Source organism: Stigmatopora nigra, chromosome 11 (genome assembly GCF_051989575.1).
Source record: "Stigmatopora nigra isolate UIUO_SnigA chromosome 11, RoL_Snig_1.1, whole genome shotgun sequence".
NCBI classification, from domain to species: domain Eukaryota; kingdom Metazoa; phylum Chordata; class Actinopteri; order Syngnathiformes; family Syngnathidae; genus Stigmatopora; species Stigmatopora nigra.
Genome location: NC_135518.1, coordinates 7,435,666 through 7,456,496, shown reverse-complemented (window position 1 = coordinate 7,456,496; position 20,831 = coordinate 7,435,666). Strand labels below are relative to the sequence as shown.

The window sequence follows — 20,831 nt, the reverse complement described above, 5'->3', positions numbered from 1 at the left end:
CGTCGTCAATGGCAACGAAACGACCAATCACAGCCATTTGTCTCCAAATATAGTGATACTGAAAGGCTGCGTGTAATGTATGTTAACATAGAATTAATACTATAATTATAGATATATTATATTTAAATGATTAAATAAAAAAATATATACGTAAATATTTGGGGAAATGTATCCGATTCCGAGTCAAAATGTCGGGAATGTCACGTTTAAACTCCGGAAGAGAGCGATGTTTTCGCACGGACGTTTTATTATACAACACCCTGTGTGAGGTAGCCAAACAATCATGTCTCGGGCCAAAGTAAGCATATTAATATCATTATTTCATTACTTGAATACATTTTTCCAAGTGTTTTCTACTGTTTTTTGTTTAATTGTGTTTGCCTTTGTAACACAACCTGTCGATCGGGAGTTGAAAAGGCATGTTGGTGCATGTCTGAGTGATGTGTGCGACTAGTCCAATCAACTGTATTAATAATTATAATAATCATAATAATAATTTGAAATCTGTTTTCTTTTTTCTTTTTGTGTACTGTAGTCGTTCCTAGTGGTGTGCATGGATGTTGGATTCTCCATGTCTCACTCTGCACCGGGTGAAGACTCTCCATTTGAGTTGGCCAAACAAGTCATTCAAAAGTTTATTCAGCGTCAGGTACATTGCCACACACACAATATGATGAAAGATCATATTTTGTTAAAATTGACGATCTTGCATTTGTAATGTTTAACATTAATGCCAAATTACAAGGTTTGTATGAAAACAATTTCTATTGTGTATTTATTATTGAAACTTGCATATGAACCTGGATCCTGTTCATAAACACAATTGATAATACTATTAAGATACATATAGATGTAGTCGGTATTCGTTGCAACATCAATACAAAATGATAAACATTATTTTATACTAATAATAGGCTTTAAAGAGTTAATGTTTAATAATTTCCATATGACACTTCATTAAGTTGGATATATTTATTATTTTTATTAGGGGATCAGAAATTATAATGTCAAGTAAAATGCCTAGGTTTTTTAAATATAGTATTCCTTTTTATGTATTTTAACATATGGCGATAGACCTCCACTGTGTTTTCTGAGAGCTTCTGAACAAACATTTGGAAAATTAATTGACAAATGTGGTACGTACATTGATGCTCTAATGCAACTGATAAACAATCTGAAAAATACAATAGGCTATATTTCCCTAACAACACGTTATTTAATGAAAATTACTTTTATTGTAAGTAAGTGCATCGTGGGAAAAAATGCTAATGTACTATATTTCTTTTCACAGTTATTTGCCGAGACTAAAGATGAATTGGCTTTGGTTCTATTCGGCACAGACGCCACAAAGAATCCGTTGGCTCAAGACGGCCAGTATCAGAACATCACTGTGCTCCGCAACCTTATGGTACCTGACTTTGAGCTTTTAGAGGAGATTGAGAACCAGGTCTGCCCAGAGAATCAACAGGCTGATTGCATCCTTTGCACTTGCACAAACCAAATGCGACTAGTGAATGTTAAATGTAGTACTCGTATTCTTGATCATATGTCAGTTTTTTTTTACCACAAAAATATCACAGAGATTCTATTAACCCCACCGGATCCTTTAAAAAATGAATATCTAATGACAAAATAAAGGGACTTGTCTTCCTTAACTGGTATTTTCAAAAGGGTTGGATGCCCTTGTGGTCTGTATGGATCTTCTTCAAACAGGAATAAAGTAAGATAGCTTTTCCTTCTGATACTCTACCGTCATAACCATGTCCAAATTGTAGTTGTAATGCCAAGTACTTGATTTTTTTTAAAGGGGAAAGCGTTATGATCAACTCAACATTTACCTTCTGACCGACCTCAGTGTCGAAGCAGACTCCGAACAACTGGATGTCATTGTTGAAAACTTGAAGAAAGCTGACATTACGCTGCAGTTCTTGTGTGTTCCGACATCATGTTTCTTCATATTGAACCGACAATCTAACAGATGCCACTTGAATAATTAAACGCAAAATCAACCCAGTTTAAAGAAAAGCTTCTATTCTTTGCAGTTTACCCTTCCCTGCTGACGATAACCCAATGGACGAAGATAGTGACACCAGCGGACGAGGTCCCGGCGGACCCAGTTCGGGCAAAGGCCTGTCCGGAGAACAGAAACTGGGACTAGAAATGGTTAAACACATCATGCTCAATCTGGATGAAGAGGAGGGTCTCGATCAAATTTATACATTCAGGTTTAAAACACTTTTTTATGCAAACATATAGTCCCTTTTAAAATAACTGCCTATGTCGAATGTCTAATATGCCTATTTAATTTTTTTGAGTAAAATTTTAACAAATAGTTCAGTTTTTTGGTGGTTTCCTGGGGGGGAAATGACTTGGGCAATTTGTTTGATTACACAGTTGATAATTGTGTGGGATGTTTTCTTTCCATAACTTTTAGGAATGCTATTGAGGGGCTTTGTATGTTCAAGCAAATTGAGAAGAAACCCATGGCGTGGCCCTGTCAGATGACCATCGGCAGCGCTCTGTCCATCCGCATCGTTGGCTACAAAGCTGTAAGTGATTTGATGAGTACTCGCCTAGTAAATCCTGCATCAGGGTTGCCACAATTAATCAAAACTGAACTGATCATTAAAATAATGGGCTGCTTTTTGAGGTCGATGTAGATTTTCTTCATATTTTTTAGACATTGTTGACCTAAAAATGGTTTAATCCTATTTTTTAGCCTCTTAATCATATCTTTATATTGTTTTGATTAAGCAGAATCTTTTAGTATGGCATTTTTTCTAATAAAAGAAAAAACAATACCAATGTATTAATTTTTTCTTTAACATTGACTTTTTAATTTAAAAAAATGTTTTACTCAGTGCCAATGTCTTGTGCTATAGTTGTCCAAAAAACTGTTAATGTTGAATTCACAGGTGGTGTTTTTCATGAATACATACAAAAAATCTGCACACCCAAAAATCCAACTTGCACTGCAGTGCTTATATTTGAACCAGCTCAAATGGATTGGACGCCTGTTTTCGTCAAAAGCAATGACGCTTTGTCATATATTGTCAGGTGACGGAGGAGAAGCTTAAGAAAACGTGGCTCACTGTGGACGCTCAAAGCAACCAGAAAGACCACGTGAGAAAAGAGACTGTCTTCTGTCTAGACGATGACGATGAGACCGAGGTGGTGAAGGACGACATCATTCAAGGTAACCCATTCCTCTGCAACTCGGGGTGGGTATTGCAATATGCATTGGAATCAAATAAGCAATACTTCTCTGACTTTTTTTCTTTACAGGCAAGGTATATAGTATATATGTATATACAAATGTATATGTATGTATCTATTGTTTCAACAAAGTCATTTATCTCTCGGTTGGCTTCAATTTTTCAAATGATGCCATGTTTCCAGGTTTTAACTACGGGAGTGACATTGTTCCCTTCTCCAAAGTGGATCAAGAGCAAATGAAATACAAGCATGATGGAAAGTGCTTTGCTGTGCTAGGATTTACAGACCAAAAAATGGTACTGTGAATTTTATTTTAATTTTTTTGTTTTATTTATTGAAATTCCTTGCATGTTTTTGTTGTTTTAATTGCAGGTGCCTCGCCACTCATTCATGGGAAATCAGGCCAAAAAGATATTTGCTCCAGCTACAGATGAGGTTAGATTCGATATCAGAATTGCTTAAAAAAAGCAGATTCTGTAGTGTTACCAGTACCAGTTTTTCTTTCTTTTTTTTTTCCCCTGGAACTCAGCACGCAGGAGTGGCGTTGTCTGCTCTCGTCCGTGCGCTGGACGAGTTGAAAATGGTGGCCATTGTTCGGTATGCTTCCGACAGGCGATGCAACCCTCAAATAGGAGCAGCTTTCCCTTGCATCAAGCTGAACTATGAGGTCACTTCATAAAACTCTGTTACATCGTAAAGAAGTGTTGATTTTTGCTTAATTTGTGTCTTTCTTTAGTTAAAAATGTTATTTTAACTGTTGTAGATAACAGAAGTGAAAGCCTAAATTGAACTTTTTAAACATTGTTTTTGGTTTAACTGAAATCTATTTTTTTCTGTGTTCCATTGTGCAGTGTCTCATTTACGTTCAGCTGCCCTTCATGGAAGACCTCCGACATTACACATATGCTTCTCTGAACAGCAAAAAATATAGCCCCTCAGGTATAAAAACAAAAACATTCAATTTGATTATGCAAAAAAATAATAACTTAGTGATTACTTTTTTTAATTAGAAAAACAGCTGGAGGCTGTCGACTCTCTAATTGACTCCATGATGTTGGTGGACAAAGATGCAGATGGAGACTTAAAGGACTTGTTCAAAGTCCACCACATTCCCAACCCAGAATACCAGAGGCTTTTTCAGGTACTCTTTTTCTGTTCAGGTTTGGTCTAATCCAGGGGTGTCAAACCAGATCAGCCCCCCCTGGGACTGGAATTTAACACCTGTGGTCTCTCACAATCTTTCTCAGTGCTTGCATCATCGAGCGGTCAGGCCCGGTACGGCACTCCCCCCAATGGAACCCTGGCTGGCCGCTGTACTGGACCGCCCAGATGTCATTAAGGAGCGTTGTCAAGCACCACTTGAGCAGGTGAAGAAACACTTTACTCTCACAGTGGTGGAGAAGAAGAAGCCACTGAAGACAAGCGCTCAGATTTTTGGCAAGGAGTAAGTGTCTTCATTTTAATTTAAGTAGGAGTTAACATTGACTATTATCAAAATTTGACATTTATGCATCCCCAAATATATACTATAACTGCAACTCACATGCTAGTATTTAGGTTTTACTGCGGTTTATAGTTGAAGAAATATTTCAAAATGGGTAGAGTATATTTCAGTGTATTTTCACTTTATTTTCTGGACTTTCAGTCACACTTTCTGGACCACCCAGCGGGAGGGCTCAAAATGTTACTGGCTTTGTCGTTGTTCTTCTATTAGTGGGTTATATATTGGGTTATAAGTGGACAGATGACAATGAAAATTTCAAGGAATATAGTGTTGTATATGCATTGATCCTCAGATTAGTTTCAAGGCAGATTGATTAATAACTGATTGGTTTATTGGGGATATTTACACAACTACCCAAAAGATGGCAGTAAAGTGTTGCATCTTGTTTGGGTACCGGGCAATTGTAGCTCATTTGGACGTGTTTTCATTTTTAAAAAAATACCGATTTGCAAAGGAAAAAGACAACTCAAATAACCTCCCAACAATTTGTTTGATTATTGACATTAGATTAGTTGCTTGATAGCATCATTTTTACACCCACATGGACACTAACAGCTGCAAAAAATAATTAGTCTTGGTCTCCGCTAACATTAAGTTCCATTTTCTTTATTCTTTTCTTTCTCTTTTCATTGTGCGTTTTTGGCTGCTGCTACCTAAAGCACAAAAGATACCGTCTTTGTTTTTTATTTTTTTATTTTAGATGGATATGTGTTATAAGATTGTTCAATGTGCTTTTCACTGTCTTCTACTTGACCCCTTCTTCTGTCAGCTCTGAACAGCCAGATGCCAAGAAGGCAAAGAAAGACACAGAAGAGGAGGAGGAGTATAATCTAGCTGACATTTCTGAAGGCGCTGTTACTTCAGTAAGAAGCTTGGTGGGAGCAACAAGGGCGGGCTGCTCTGTGACTCACCATTTTCAACCTCCTTCCTCTTCTCATCCAGGTCGGAAGCTGTAATCCCGGCCATGATTTTTGCCTCCTGATTAAACAAAAAAACATTCCATTTCAAGAAGGTGAGATACAGTTCCTTCTGTTGTTGACTCACTGGCCGCCTTTGATGACCAATCAATCCATTTGGACCGGGAGGCCTGACAGCAATCATTCGCTGCCAGCCTCTTCCAGCTCAAATGGATTGGTCGTCTGCTGCCGTCAATAGCAGGGAAACGATTATTCCAAATACTGTTTCCATGTTTGGGCGTGATGACCAAACCCCCTTCTCACTTCTCCACCCAGCCTGCGAGCAGCTGACTCGTCGGATAGAACAGTTGCTTAGCAACAAGAACACGCAGTACTACATGAAAAGCGTCACCTATGTCCAAACCTTTAGAGAACAGTCTGTAAAGGTAAATAAACAGTGGCCATACTGGATTTCTTCAAATTTGAGCTAAAATATGCACTTGTGTAATTGTTTTGTATTTTGGGGAATTTTAGTTGGGGAAAGCTGATCTGTTCAATCGCTATCTCCAGTCATTGAAAGGAAGCATCGCAAGCAAGGGCCTGGAAGTTTTCTGGGACCTTCTAGTTCAAGGTATCAATCTTTAATTTTGATTTGGTTATGTCACAAAATTTCTTAATTTATGACATTGTGATAACAGGACAGTCCTTGCTTAATCATTTCAAAAGGACAGACAATACCTTTTATCAAGAGTAGTAAAAAAAACAGTCTGAAAATTACTCTTATTAAAAAGAAAATCTTTTGAGTTTTTAAGTAAAGTCATAGGTGAATGCCAGCTTAGGGCAAAAACAATGATATGTTCAATTGAAAAGTATCAAGCATGTAATGTTCTATTATATACAGTCAAGCAATTGCAAGGAATTAGCATATTACATATGAATAACCAATTTGAAACACTGTGGTGCCTTGAGATAAAAGTGACCCAATTTGTGAGTCTTTTGAAAATTCTAAGCCACATTTTCAAAGGGTTTACATTCCATTTCGACAAAATAAAACAAATCATTCACCGTTAAACATTCAACGAGCAGTCATGTGTTTTGCACACCACCCAATAGTACACCAAGAGTCGTCTTTCCCCTTAACATCTTTCCACTGGCAATACAGGCTCCATATCACTTATCAGCCAAGACGAAGTACAAGGGAGCTCCGTGTCCAAAACCGAAGCCACTCAGGTGACTCATGATAACAATTTCATAGTAACCCTGACACTGTCCTCATTTCTGACTAAGCTCTCCCCTGTTATCAGTTTTTGCAGTTCGATGAGAAAAAAGACGAACCAACCGCAATGGTGGCAGATGACGATGGAGATGTTGACGACTTGGTAATTATTATTATTATTTTTTTTTGCAAAACATTAGGTCATTGCTGTGAGTCAAACTCATTTAAAAACAATTTCCTGCATATTTTGCATCAAGTGTCCCTAATGGCCCAACCCAATCTCTTAATATATAAGCTCCAATCAGACATTTTTTCTCCCCTCCCTCTTCCTGTGCAGCTGGACAACATGTAAGAAAGAAGGCAATGAGAACATTTGAGGGAAAAATGCACATTATTCCTCTTCGGGTCCATCTGTCCTTTGTTCCGCCTCCCACATGGAAACCACTGGGTCCTCTGAAGGAATGCTGCACGGAAGGCAACCTTAACCTGACTGTTATCTTTTGTGTGGGGGTCTTACAAACGCAGCTGGGACTTGACAAAAGGCAGGACACTTATGTATGTTTATCTAGAAATAGGATTTATTGTGTGTATGAAGCACTAAGGGTTTTTATGGTTACATACTGTACACGTAGTCTTATATTGGAATGATAGCTCAATTCAAATCAGTAGAAGAAATAATGGATTTTGTGTATTCTACAGAGTGCTACTTTTTTGTATATGGCAATGTGATTAATTGAAGTAAATTGAAAGCATTTCCCCCCAAAAATGTCGTTGCCCTCGTTTAAGACCCACAAATCAACTAGCAAAAATGCAAAAATCCCATTTCTGTGGGTTGTCAATTTATTGAACATGATTCTATCCAATAGGATGCACTTTAGACAGGTGTTGTGTATTCCTTTTTAACATATCCACCGGATAAAATTATCAATCAGGCCCGACTCCCATTGCGACCATTTTTCTCCCTTGAAAATGGCGTTCTCATCTCCCATGGCTAGCTTTGTTAACACTTGGTGATCAACATAGCTTCCAACGGCGATAACTGTAGGAACGACTTGTTCCCTACGCATGGCGCGCACCGCATGGTCTAAGTTTTTCGTGTCCGTGACGCCGTCAGTAATGAAAACAAATTCAATCTCGGCTTGCCGCCTGGTCTGACGAGTTGTTCCTTTGCCAAGGATTCTGTCAATAGCGTCGTTGATTGCTGGCCCAATGCTAGATGAAGAGAACTGATAGCCCAAACGCGCCAAACCGTCAGAGACAACAACAGCGTCATGCGTGAGCGGGAAAGCCACATGCTTCTCCCCGCTTTTTCCATATTGAAACAGAGCCAAGCGAGCTCGAAGGCGATCTGTCCTGCTCCGGGCCAGCACTAGTCTGTCTGCCACTGTGTGTAAGAATTGACGGATGTGACGATAGTCGTCCACCCCAAGGCGATCCGAGCCGTCGAGGAGGAATACCACATCCACTGGCCTCTGGGCACACAGGGCCACATCAGGTTCTAAACGGAGGGCCCCAAAAAGACAATTTTACTCGACTAGCAATGTCCTAGGGAATTTGAGAAGACCTACCTACCACGTTTGCAGGGTATATCGGGGCACACGACAACTGGATCTGCAAGGGAAAACTGAGTAGTTACTCATGAGTCATTCCAGCTCATTTGAACTATCAAAAAACCCTAATAGTATTATAGGAATTCCTACAAAGTACTGTCATTTTGCTAAGGATCGACTTGGGATGGTACCCCAAAACTATGAGGCCAACGGGCAAACCACTTTATTATCTATTGCTCAAAATATGTAGCACAAAAGTCTTCTCTTTCCCAAATTTTGAAGTCAAAATGTCCTCCAATTTTGGAATGACCATCACATGAGAAAATGTAAGACCTTCCCGCTAGACTTACCAGGACATAGCACCATCTCCATTTTGTCTATAAAGTTCTCAGCCACCAGGTCAACGAAATTCCTCATTCCAGTGACCCGATCCTTATTGTCGCAGGCAATGGAGGCCAAAATCTCATCGTCCTCCACTTTTCTAAAAATATCGCCAACCCCGATAGCGTTCACCTCGACTCTGTTATCTTGGCATAGATATTTCAGAAGATCCTCATCGTCCCGCGGGTCAAAGCGTCCGTCGGTGATTACAACCACGGACACTTGTGCACCGACTCTCTTGCTGTCTCTGATAAGATTTTCATAGGCATATTTTAGAGCTGAAGGGGTGAAGGTCCCTCCGGCAATCCATTGAAGCTTCTTCACCGCCGTTTTAAAAGAAGACAAGGAGTTTATGTTAGGGTCATCAAGACGGATGGCCTCGAAGGTTCCATTGTGACTGTACTGGACAACTCCGACTCTTGTTCCTGAAATCATGTAAGAATTATTGAACTGAGTAATCCGAGAGCGAGATTTATTCTTTCTTTTGAACAAGCTGCAAGATATTCATTACCGCATAAACGGATTCATTCTGTTTTATCGCGAGCTGCTGTCTCTTGAGGCGTTTTACGATATCATTTATAAGGCGATGGTGCCAGACTTTACCAGTCGGGGATGAGGGGCTGTTGGCCATAGATCCCAGACGATTAATGGTGTTGATTACAAAGTTCTTTTCCAAGGTGAAGTTGCTCAAACCGACACTCTCTGAGCTGTCTATGATGAAAACAATGTCCAGAGCACTGCAACGCTTCTCACAGTCTGTCACAAAAAGGTAAGAACAGCTTTAGTATGTGGAAATTTGTAACAATGGATAACTGCACATTTGTATTGTTAGTTATTTGTTTTTTTTTTGTTTGTTTTTTTACCACAGCAACCACAAGTTTCCCTGATGTAAGTCATAACATCACAATCCTGCAACGACATAACGGCAATATGAAGTGATTGCGTTGACAAAAGGCACTTTTTTTCATGGTATGTACTCACAGTAAGTGCAGGATCTCCCTGTGGTCCAGAAGATCCCTGCAAATAAGCAACATAAGCAATAAGCAGCACTCTCGGAGCGTGTCACTTATTAAATTGCCTGCCATTAGCAGCGGTAGACACAAAATCCATTTAAACTAGGAGGAGCTGCCAACCCTTCCACTTAAAATACATGGTACCTTACATGAGAATGTTTTTAAGACGGTATATTTTCCAAGAAACTTTAGCAATAAAAATTCTTGTAATAGGTCAGCAGGGAATAATTAAACCCTGCTGACCTATTACAACTTAAAAATGAATCATCACAGTAACAAGAAGGTCATTAAAAATGAGATTTAATGATTCGATGAACCATCCACCCTAAATATGAAATAGTAGTTGTATTGGCAATTCGGAAGTCACTAAGACCAGATCAATGGCAAAATATGCACCCTTATTCTACATTTTGTGTTTGTGAGTCTGCTGTTTTTTGTCCAGAGAGAATGACCATCTTATATATCAGAAAATAGAACATTTTATAATTATCATGATGGTTATTATTATGATGCTTACGTCCGGCCCAGTGTCCCCTCTTATTCCTCTTTCTCCAGGTTTTCCTGCTTCACTTTCTTCCCCCTGAACAAAAGAAACCAAAACGGAGTCAATTAAAAGTTACTTCAAATTAAATCGATTCCCAAAAACAACGACATATGAATCAAGGCTTTAATTAGAAAATGGAAAGAAAAAAAGCAACTCCTGCGCTTTTAGCAGTCAGCCAATCAACTACCATGATAACTACATGAGTTTCCCCCAGGGATTGTTTTAGAAAGTAGATTTTGTCCCAACATTCCTCAAAAACATGAGTTAATGCAGGATTCCAAAGCTGTACATAGCAAGCAAATCAAAATGCTTTAACTCACAGGCTCTCCACGTGGCCCTTTGATTCCTGGCTCCCCTTTGGCTCCGCATTCACCTCGGCTCCCCTTCGTTCCTTTTTTCCCAGGGTCTCCTCGGTCCCCCTTAAAAATCACTACATTATGATGTCCTCTAGGACACAAACAAATATCTCAAATATTAGCTTTGAACTTGGTATGTGTGGCTAGATGTACATTCCATTGGGTTAGGGTTAATTAGTAGAATGGATTGAATGTATGACAATGGCAATGGTTCAAAAACATACTTCAACACCTCAACACATTTTCTTTTTCTAAAAACACACAACAGAATATTACAGTAGCTCCTCTTGGTCCAGGGTAACCCAATCCTTGTCTTCCCTTATCACCCTACGAGGGGAAAAAACAATTAAATGTAATAGCAGCAGCAGTGTACTTTATGATTTGATATAAAACTCTTTTGTGAGGATAGCCCATTAAACTAATTCACAATTAATGAGATCCAATACATTCGATTCCATAAAATTTTACTTTAACCTACCCTGGGTCCTTCTGGCCCCGGCCCTCCTCTCGGTCCTGGGTCTCCTGTATTTCCCAAGGTACCCTGCAAAGCATACAGATGTGATTGTAAATACGCGCCTGGAATAGATAATCATTTCTTTTGTTAGGGAACAACTCACATTTGGGCCAGAATCTCCAAATTCTCCTGCTTGACCTCTCGAGCCTTGGAGTCCAGATTGACCCTAGAAAAGAATCGAAATAATATTTTTGTGGGGTTTTTTTTGTTTAGTTTTTGACAATGCCCACAAGTTTCTCACTTTAATAAGAAAGGGCATGTTTGCAAAACAAATCTGGTACAATGGCATTCAATCTTTTGCAAAATAATGTAAAGAAATGTAACATTAAGTCATGAGAATGTGACCATTGATGTCAAAACCGTGGCCTACCTCACCTTGGGACCCTTGAATCCTTCAATCCCTGATTTTCCCCGACTTCCTTGAGGCCCTCGTTCCCCCTTTTGAATAACAAAAGTCAAAAAATAATGTTTGATTTGAAATTGTACTTTTACCCTACACTGACAGGCAATTGACCTCCAACCCATTTGACCTGGCAGGTTGTGATCAGTTACTAAATGGATTGGACATCTATTGCTGTGAATATGTTTCATAAATTACCTTCACTCCTTTTCTCCCAACAGATCCCTGTTTTCCCTTTGCTCCTTCGTGTCCTTGCCATCCCTTTGGACATTTATTACTTGACCAACTGCAGCAAAGTCACCAGAAGAAAATGGGCGCTGAGCAGCATTTAAAAAAAAAACACTTTACCAATTCGCCTTTTGGTCCAGGTAAGCCAGCCGGCCCCTAAAAGTGTTCATTGGATTATTCAGCATGTATTCATTATCTTGGTTAGTCAAGGTAATCAAATGAAAATCAAGTTTTGATGTATACCGCTGATCCCTTATTTCCTGGGAGTCCTGAAAAGCCTGCATGTCCACTTTCACCCTGTAGATTTTTGATCCGGGTGTTATGACTATGGTCGAAATTTGATTATTCGCAGGCTGTTTTAATTAGATTCGTACCTTTGGCCCTCGTTCACCTTCAGGGCCGGGAGCGCCTGATTTGCCGGCAAGGCCGGGGTCGCCCTGAATGTCACAGAGAACAAACAGTAATTAGTAATCAAATTACCTGTTCTTTTAAGGAAAAAAAATCTCTTGTTCATTAACCCATTGTCAGGCACTGATCAAAATGAGTTAATGAGGATAAGTGGTAAGGAAAATGTACATGAAAATAACAGTTTACTGAATAATTTGAGTTCACTCTACTTCAAATATTTACTTAGCACTTTAAAAAATATATATTTTACAATTTATTCTACTACTGACAGTATTCACTGTCAAAACCCCATACTCAATGTATTGGAACTAAAATGTTTTAGTACCATGGCTTTATGCTTAGGAATAAAATCTTAACATATCTTAAAGAAACAGCTTTGATCTGTTTTGGTAAAACTCCACTCAGCTTCTGAAATGTTTATACCAGCTCAGACTCAATGTGTCTCACTTTGGTCTGCCATCTCCTCATGTTATACTCACAAGCACCGACATGAGGAAAAAAAAGACTTAAAACAGAATCTCAGGTTACCCGCGAGGTTTTTACCATTTATCTATGATAGGTGATTATTTTTTAGAATGTTTGATATCCTAAAGTTGAAATACCTTCTCTCCTTTTTTGCCTTGTGGACCAATTTTCCCAACTTCTCCTTGGTAGCCATCCTCTCCCTTGAACAGAAATGAACGTTATGCAGGTAGTTCAACGGGATTCACATTTGGGGGGTAAAATACTAACTTTGTCCCCTGGTTCCCCTTTGCAACCAGGAGCTCCAATATGGCCAATCTTTCCCTGACGGTACAACAGAAGCGAAAACAGTCACTAAATGTTGATGACATGATATATAGTTGTAAAATTAAAATTCACCTTTTGTCCGTCAGTTCCATTCCGGCCAGGTCGCCCAACCAAACCCTGTAATTTTATTTTTTAAATCAATTAAGACACTGGATGTTTTAATCATTCTTTTTAAATTTTTAATAGAAAAAAAATCCAAGTAGAACTACCTTTGCACCATTTTCACCTATGTCACCCTGTTGAAATTCAAACACTTGGTTAGTTGTGTAGAACAGATAATAAGAGGTCAGTCCAATTTAGTGGTGTTCAAACTATGGCCCGTGCGCAACCCAGTTTTTACCGGCCCAAAGCTAATTTTGAATATTACCCAGCCTCACTCTCTTACATTTCTCAGTTTTAACTTGTTTTTTTTTGCCTGGTTTGTCCTTCAATCTCAAGAAACTTTGGACATACCTGGTTCACTTAAATCTGTCTTACCTTGTTACCCTTCAACCCGACTTCTCCCTGTGTCAAAGTACAAACACAACTTTGCAATTATTTAAATGATAACTATGTGACATTTTGATTCATTGATCAGTAACCCTGGACAAACCTTTGGTCCGGGAATTCCGATTGGACCTTCAATGCCATGATCACCCTGTCACAGAAAAATAATAATCATTTAGAGTCTCATTAGTATTGCTATTAATTATGACTTTTTCTTCCTATAGTTCATAAACTGAAAATCCACACTGAAACTCAGCACTGAAGAAAAAAAAGGTACTAATTATAATATGGATTGACCCTACTTTGAAATTTTTCAGTTTTCACTGCCATGTTTGGTCTATGATAAAGTCGCAATTTACAGAATAAAAATCCTACCTGTCCTCCCTTTTCACCTTTCGGTCCAGGATACCCACTATCTCCTTTTGTGCCCTGTAAATACATCAAAAATATCTTTTAAAAAACATTACTCACGTTTTTGTTTAGTTTATGGATACATACAGCATTCAGAATACTTCTATACTATCTAATCATTCAAAAAATACTCCAACCTAGTTCTAATTCTCAAAATTGAAATACAATAACCATGAAACATCTCATAGACTTACTTTTGGTCCTCGAGCCCCTTTTGGTCCAGGCATTCCAGGGGTCTCCAAGCATGGCAGTTGATAGCACTACAGTAGCAAAAAGCACACACAAATACTCACCAATCACATTAACTGATTCTCGTTGGATTGCAACCTGCCTCTCCCAATCAACACGGATTGGATGTCTATCACCGTCAATCGCAGTCAAACATCATCATTCCTTTACCTCAACAAATGCTTGATATTTCTGGAAGGAAAAAAAACTCAAGTAAGCAAGAAGTACCTGAGACATCAGCATCATTAACTAAAATTTCGGAAATCACCATAGCTTGTATGATCCGATCAATAGATTCTGTCTTTATTCTCGGTCTTCCAGCGACAATTTTCACCGCAGAATAATCGTCACGGTAAATCTCAGTAGGTGAACTGGCGATCTCCCTCATTCCGGTTTCTTCGATGGACTGAGACGCTGCCACCGAGAAAATGCGAATTCCCTTATCACGGGCCTTGTCAGCCGCCGCTTTGATACCGCCGCAAGGGTTTCCCGTCACGTGCCCGTCGGTGATAACCACCGAGAAGCCAACCGCCTCTGTTTCCGAATAGCGTCGTGTCATTTGATGGGTCATGTTTTTCAGGGCGCAGTCGATGTAGGTGCCTTTGCCCAGGTATTGAATCTTGCCGAGGCTCCTGATGAAGTTCTCCTTGGTGGAAAGCTGGCTGAAGACCACCTGCTTCTGGGAGAAATGCAAGCCTCCAACCGACCAGGTAAAGCGGACCACGCCTCGGTAGTCTTCATCTGCCAGTTTGTTGGCAAAGATTCGTGTGAAGTCCTTGATGGTTTCCACTAATATTCCAGGCGGGGACTCTTGTAGGGCGATGGTCTCAGAAGTGTCCATCATGAAGAACAACTTGATGGGACAGTTGACGATTGTGGCTGGAAGTACAATGCACACTGTTTCAACTCTAAAATGACTCAAAAAGTTGCATGAAGCTGGACAACATTTTAAGGTATTTCCCCAAAATGTTTTCTATTTACATTCCCCTAAAAAAAAATTAAAAAGCGGCCTATTCTTTTCCAATAGCACATTCAACCTGACACATAGATTAATATGTCTCTCTTAATTGTCATTGTTGCAGATTAAGAGCCTCAAGAAAGTATGCACTTTCTGGAAAATTAAATCTATTAATGGTTATTGTTTTGACCGAAGATATCATATGGTAGCACTACATAATAGCAAAAAGAAAACTTAGACATGCTTACATTAAATAACTCTTTCAGCTGGATATGATAACAGTGACCTGGAATTAACAAGTAGAGGGCCATAAATGCCTCAAAATCAATACAAAGTGATTTAAAACTAACATGGACTAAGCCATAAATACCCCAGTTCTACCCCAATATCAACAGTAAATGATCTGAAATCAATAGAAATAGACATGGAATTACTCCAAATGTACAGGAGGTGACACAAAATTGCTCCAAATCAACAACTGACCCAAAGTCAGTTTCTTGACTGCCATGAGAGCATGAAAACGCATTCTCTCATGACAGTCTAAGAATAAAATAATGTGAACTCACGCTTACAACGTTCTAGTTCCGGTGTGTTATCTTTTGGTTCATCTTCCGGCACAGGTACTGGTCTTGGTCCACGAGGAGTCAGTTGGGAAATGGCCGTGTTGACCAAGCAAAGGAAAAGAAATCCTGAAAGGTGAATTTTGACCATTTTCTTCATCATCTTTGTCCCTGTGATAAGACAGAAAATACTAAATTGCTGGCGTTAATGCAGGAACATAATGTAAAACAATTGGGCCTTCACGAACGGTGGTCCATAACAGTCGAGGATGTTTATCAATTAGTCTTGCTTTGTATAAAAAAAGGAAAGAACAGCATTTCGAAATAATGTCCGAAGTGGTGCTAATCTTTTTTTTCTGGGAAAATAGTCAGTAAGAATGCTTAAAACAACAAAAGTGTTCGTTTTTATACATAGTTTTTTTTAAACAACATTATTCATTCGTTACCACGACATCATTTGCAATAAATAGAGATTGCAGGGTTGAAAAGAAAATGTTCTGGATTTGTGCCCTTGGCACAACTCCCAGTTTTACAATACATCTTAGAAAAAACGACTTAATCAAGAAAACAAATAAGATACATATTACTGGTAATGCTCGGAATGTTATGATTAGAAAAGAAAATACTCCAAACATTGCTTTTACAGCCAATAAAACCTTAATATGCAAGCGTTATTGTCACCAACTAGTACTCTTGAGAAAAATAAAAATTTTCTTCTATACCTTATCCGTCATTCAGTATGAGTTTATTATCATGGTTCAACTTTAATTTCATCACATTGCGTGGCCTTTAATGTATTGGACAATTTATATAGTCACGTTAAAGTTTCAAAATAACATGAAAAACCCTGAATTATTTACAGGTGCAATGAACAGATTATTTTTTTCATGTAACATTTTTGAAAAACAGTTTAATTTTTTTTCTCTGAGGGACGTTTTCCAAAAATAGAAATGATGCAAGAACCAAGTTAAAATCCTTCCACTTTTATATATTAAATAAGGAATTAGGTCGAAATTGGCATTTAGACATGATGAGGCAATACAAGCTTTCCCAGTTGAAATATATTAATATACCCAATTTTAGATGAATTGATCTAAAACTCAATGGAAGTAAATGGGTAAAGGGCTACAAGTAACAAAAGTAAATACAAAGGTAAAAGGATATTCCAAAATACACACACTGTATTTTCCGCACAATAAGGTGCAACTCAATTTTCTCAAAGGACAATTAATCATTGTATGAAATTCCCTTTAGCAGTGCTCCATCTCGTTGATGTACAACACAACTCTTAGCCACTACTACCACTACTACATATTTAATAATATGTTCATCATTTGCTGGAGGCCAATAAAAACTGGGCAGCAGGCCATAGCTTAGACTGTGCATATAGACAGAAAATACTATATATAATCTGTGTAAAATGTATCCAAATCTTATATATGCATTGGAAGATAGCTTTGTACTTATTGAAACTATATTCAGCCCGCACACATTAGTATTTCTTCAAAGCCTTCAAAAACAAGCCAAAAAATATATAAAAAAAGATAACAACTGCACATATTCCAAAACAAATTATATTAAAAGTAATCACTCACCCAGAGTATCAGGAAAAGTACACCCTTCCTCAATCCTCACAATTCCCTCAAAATTGAGACAAGATTACCATCTCATTCAGCGGTCTCGGTTTGGGGGTCTCACTCCATCTGGTCTAGAGGGGTTTGTCCAATTTATTTCCCAGGAAAGCACACCCCCACTGCCGCAGCATTCGTGCACACGCACTCAGAGACAAATTGACAATGTCGACTCCCAAAAATGTAATAGTATAAAAGCAGGCGTTCATAATGTAAATAGTCGGATTGAAAATGTTTATTTCTCTTGCTGTGTGGACAACCAGAAGTGTTTCGGAGACAAACACAGCAGCTGCTCTCTTTCTTCTCCATACATGGAGACACTCTCTGTGTGTTTATACAGCACACACACATTTGCCAAAGTTAAGTATATCAACACCGACAAAGTACTGCATTACATCATCTAAGTATTATTCTAAGTATGTCCTTTCAGTTTTTGCTCATTTTAATTTTCTTGTTTCTGTCTATTTTTTAATGGATGTAATTTAACAAGGTATTTTCATACTTTTGAAGTCATTGACAACAATAGAGAGAGCTCATTTAATCTGTGATCATTAGCTGTGAATTAATCTCATCTCCGAGTGCCAATGACAGCACTATACTTCCATTCCATTTTGACCTATAAAGGATTAAAAAGAGTGAATTATATTGCCTCAATCTACTTATACTAGTAAAAGCTTGACTAAAGCACCTTGCAAACCAATTATCAAACCAATCATTGAATCAGTCATTTTACATTGAATGGCTTTATAGCTCATTCACTTCACTTTCTCATTGACTACCACAATCAATAATAACCTTTGCCATGGCCTCCATCTTTTAGAATTTATAGACTCTCACTAGTTTGAAACTGTCATGTATCACATGGAAATGCCCCTGGGGGAGACAATAAACAACCTGTGGTCATGAATTACAGCTGCAGTGGTGTTTTGGAAAAAATAAAATAAAAAAGTAAACAATGATTTAAGGTTCTGTCACAGAATCGCCTGCTTTCACACCTTTAAATCTCTTGCATTCCATCAATATCAACATGTGAGCTATGACCATTCCTTAAACTGGCTTGTAATATTCTCAATATCAGTAAAAATCGCAAGTGGTGGAGGGATTCATTTACTGGTAGTTCACAAATTAGGTAGCCCATGTGGTGAAATAACCTATTCACTGCTTTTAACAGTGCTGGACATCAACATACAACATTTAAATTGGGACGACAGGCATTTAGTGACCATGATGACGACGAATGATCGCTGCCATCCCTCCCAACCCCAATAGATTGGACGCCCATTGCTGTCATGGCATCACACCTAGTGAGGTAAGAGATCATTTCAAAGAGGCCATTTGTAGTGCAACAAATGTTTTAGAATTGATGGTCAACATTGTTGTTAATACATCTGATTATTTTGTAGTTCTGCTAAACTTTTTACACTTCTGGGGTCCTCTCGGCCAGTCGTCCACACAGTTTGTAGTGTTTATCTTTGCCTATTTTTTTGCATGTGAGCCAAGTCCCCTGATTTTGTGGATTTGCCAATACCGAGTCCCGATTTAATACCTTGAAACCATAAAAATATATACCTTGAAACCATAAAAATATATTGAAAAATAACAGAACATTTCCGAACACAACATGCAATGCGGGACATCTCTAGTTTGGACAGATTGAACCATTTTTTTGAATGACGAGATGCTCAGTTGGTTCTCTAAGTGCCAACTATGCTTTGTAGAGGCAGAAGAATTGCCAGAAGGAGTTCGGGTAGTTATATTAATTTGCTGCTTTTTATCCCAGTGTTTGAGTATTTCAAATGACAAACAGCAGTTCATCCGCTTCCAACACGTCATTGAGCCGGTTTTAAAGTTTTTTTTGGCGTTGAACTAACAGCACACTGATTGTGCTTCACCTTTTAAAGCTTTGAGAATCACATGACTGATTGATCGCATTAGCAGAATTACTGGAAAAAGCTTTTAAATGAAACACACTCGCAATGATTTGTTGTTGCGGCTATACACTAATGACCATATTGAACTAATACGTCATTTGTTGACGTTCGTGCTTCCGTCAAAGCTTCTTAAGAAGTGGAAAAAAACTATAAGGTACTAGAAACATAAGAACTTAACGTTATGATATCATATTTTTGGGTGCTGTTGTTTTGGGAACATTCACGCAGAAAATCTATAGGATTTCTTGGTTGTGTTGTGGTCGTCGTCAGTGCCGTCGTGGGCACCTGGAAGTTTAGATTGAGAGGCGAGGAGATTGGCGATGAACTCCCGATAACCTACGGGAGGCTCCTCGCTGCTGGGCGCTTCAATTATTTAGGAGTCAAATCCTGCTACGCTACCCCATTTGATACAAATACGGGACTCGGGGAATCAACTTGTCGGATAGAAGTGAACTTTAAAAAAATAATAATAATTATAGTCTTGGTGGAAATTCGCACATTCGTAACATGCATAACAATTGAATGCACTGTAATGGACAAGTAGAGTAGGCAATCAACAGTTGTTTTTTGTCTTTGGGTGATTTGATTAAACACTTTGATGGTTGTTTGAATATTACACGTATAAGATGTCAGCTATCACTTTGTTTTTGTTTTAATAGGCCTCGAATAGAACACTGTATGCAATAGATTTTTTAAGGTATAAATATTTTACATGCAGGTGCTCGCTTTCTCACTTGCAAGAGATTTATGCGCTTAAAGGCCAGTACATTGATCTACTACTTGATATAAAAATGTCAGTAAAAATCTGTAAAGGGCATAGGAAAATAATTCAAGAATAAAATGTGAGAAAAATACATATGAAATTTATAACATTTTGCATTCATTATAAGTGACGCCAGTCTTCTTTTTTTATATAAATCTCTATTACATATAATTAAAACCAATATTCTCTTGCATAAATTTGTCTTTACATTAACAAGTCGAATCTATAGCATTCATTTATTAAAAAGATACTTATGGCTTTATACTTTTAAAAATGTTTTCGCTTTTTGACTTGATGTGTTTTCAGTTACTAGTTTATCACTTTTAGCTTTTAATAGATAATTAAGGAATTAATAGGCAATGAAAAAGGTGACAAAAACATAACTAAACATTGAAATTGTACCTTCTTATAAAGAGAGACTAATAATATTGGTATTGGATATGTGATTGTAGACCTTGTAGGTTTACTGTTTATTATGTTGGACCGTAAATCACAATTTTTCTCAGTCAACCATACATATATCTTATGGGTAGTCCAGTGTGGCTATTGGAATGCATGTTTTTTAGCTGTAAATAACCCATAATACAATGTAGAAGCCTGCCAATAAATTGTCCAGTGCTGTTTATATTATAAAAGTTTCAGTAATAACATTACAGTAGTAGAATTGAAGGGGAAAAAAACTCAAATGAATTTTAAAACTGCAGTGATTACCTTAGTAGTTCCTAAAATCGTATGTATGTATTCATTAATCAACAGGCTATAGTTATTGTGCCCTAGAAATTCTGCCTAGCAACAAATTTGCCATTGGCTGCCATTGACCGCAATTTCGAATCCATTGGAATGTTGAG

The 20,831-nt window shown here is 38.1% G+C and overlaps 2 protein-coding genes across 2 annotated transcripts; one reads left to right on the top strand and one right to left on the bottom strand.

The window, feature by feature from the left end:
* Window positions 1–142: 142 nt before the first annotated feature.
* On the top strand, window positions 143–7,624 carry LOC144203884 (X-ray repair cross-complementing protein 5-like). The gene is made up of 21 exons (XM_077727460.1): window positions 143–298; window positions 536–649; window positions 1,292–1,475; window positions 1,672–1,720; window positions 1,808–1,930; window positions 2,043–2,225; window positions 2,435–2,549; window positions 3,058–3,196; window positions 3,400–3,512; window positions 3,589–3,651; window positions 3,746–3,883; window positions 4,068–4,155; window positions 4,227–4,357; window positions 4,464–4,660; window positions 5,490–5,583; window positions 5,663–5,732; window positions 5,953–6,062; window positions 6,151–6,247; window positions 6,779–6,846; window positions 6,921–6,995; window positions 7,170–7,624. Exons 1-21 carry the CDS (start codon window positions 284–286, stop codon window positions 7,182–7,184), a joined length of 2,181 nt encoding a protein of 726 aa, XP_077583586.1. The 5' UTR covers window positions 143–283; the 3' UTR covers window positions 7,185–7,624.
* Window positions 6,288–18,850, bottom strand: LOC144203886 (collagen alpha-2(VI) chain-like). The gene is made up of 28 exons (XM_077727462.1): window positions 17,254–18,850; window positions 15,665–15,829; window positions 14,409–15,019; window positions 14,312–14,332; window positions 14,107–14,172; window positions 13,877–13,930; window positions 13,608–13,652; window positions 13,493–13,519; window positions 13,225–13,251; window positions 13,088–13,132; window positions 12,959–13,012; window positions 12,829–12,891; window positions 12,193–12,255; window positions 12,062–12,115; window positions 11,939–11,974; window positions 11,789–11,851; window positions 11,566–11,628; window positions 11,294–11,356; window positions 11,155–11,217; window positions 10,953–11,003; window positions 10,641–10,739; window positions 10,294–10,356; window positions 9,745–9,780; window positions 9,627–9,672; window positions 9,367–9,519; window positions 8,733–9,188; window positions 8,405–8,443; window positions 6,288–8,330 (listed from the first exon to the last, which is right to left on the bottom strand). The coding sequence occupies exons 2-28, from the start codon at window positions 15,819–15,821 to the stop codon at window positions 7,732–7,734; spliced, it is 3,117 nt and encodes a 1,038-aa protein (XP_077583588.1). The 5' UTR covers window positions 15,822–15,829; window positions 17,254–18,850; the 3' UTR covers window positions 6,288–7,731.
* Between the last annotated feature and the right edge of the window lie 1,981 nt (window positions 18,851–20,831).

Excerpts from the sequence above, each read along its gene's own strand:
- LOC144203884 (XM_077727460.1), top strand. Across the intron at positions 650-1,291 it reads AAAAGTTTATTCAGCGTCAG|TTATTTGCCGAGACTAAAGA; the intron begins GTACATTGCCAC and ends TTCTTTTCACAG. Across the intron at positions 3,652-3,745 it reads TTGCTCCAGCTACAGATGAG|CACGCAGGAGTGGCGTTGTC; the intron begins GTTAGATTCGAT and ends CCTGGAACTCAG.
- LOC144203886 (XM_077727462.1), bottom strand. The coding sequence starts at position 15,821 with ATGATGAAGAAAATGGTCAAAATTCACCTTTCAGGATTTCTTTTCCTT. Across the intron at positions 12,892-12,958 it reads AAGGGGAACCAGGGGACAAA|GGAGAGGATGGCTACCAAGG; the intron begins GTTAGTATTTTA and ends TTTCTGTTCAAG. Across the intron at positions 12,256-12,828 it reads AAGGCAAAAAAGGAGAGAAG|GGCGACCCCGGCCTTGCCGG; the intron begins GTATTTCAACTT and ends TGTGACATTCAG.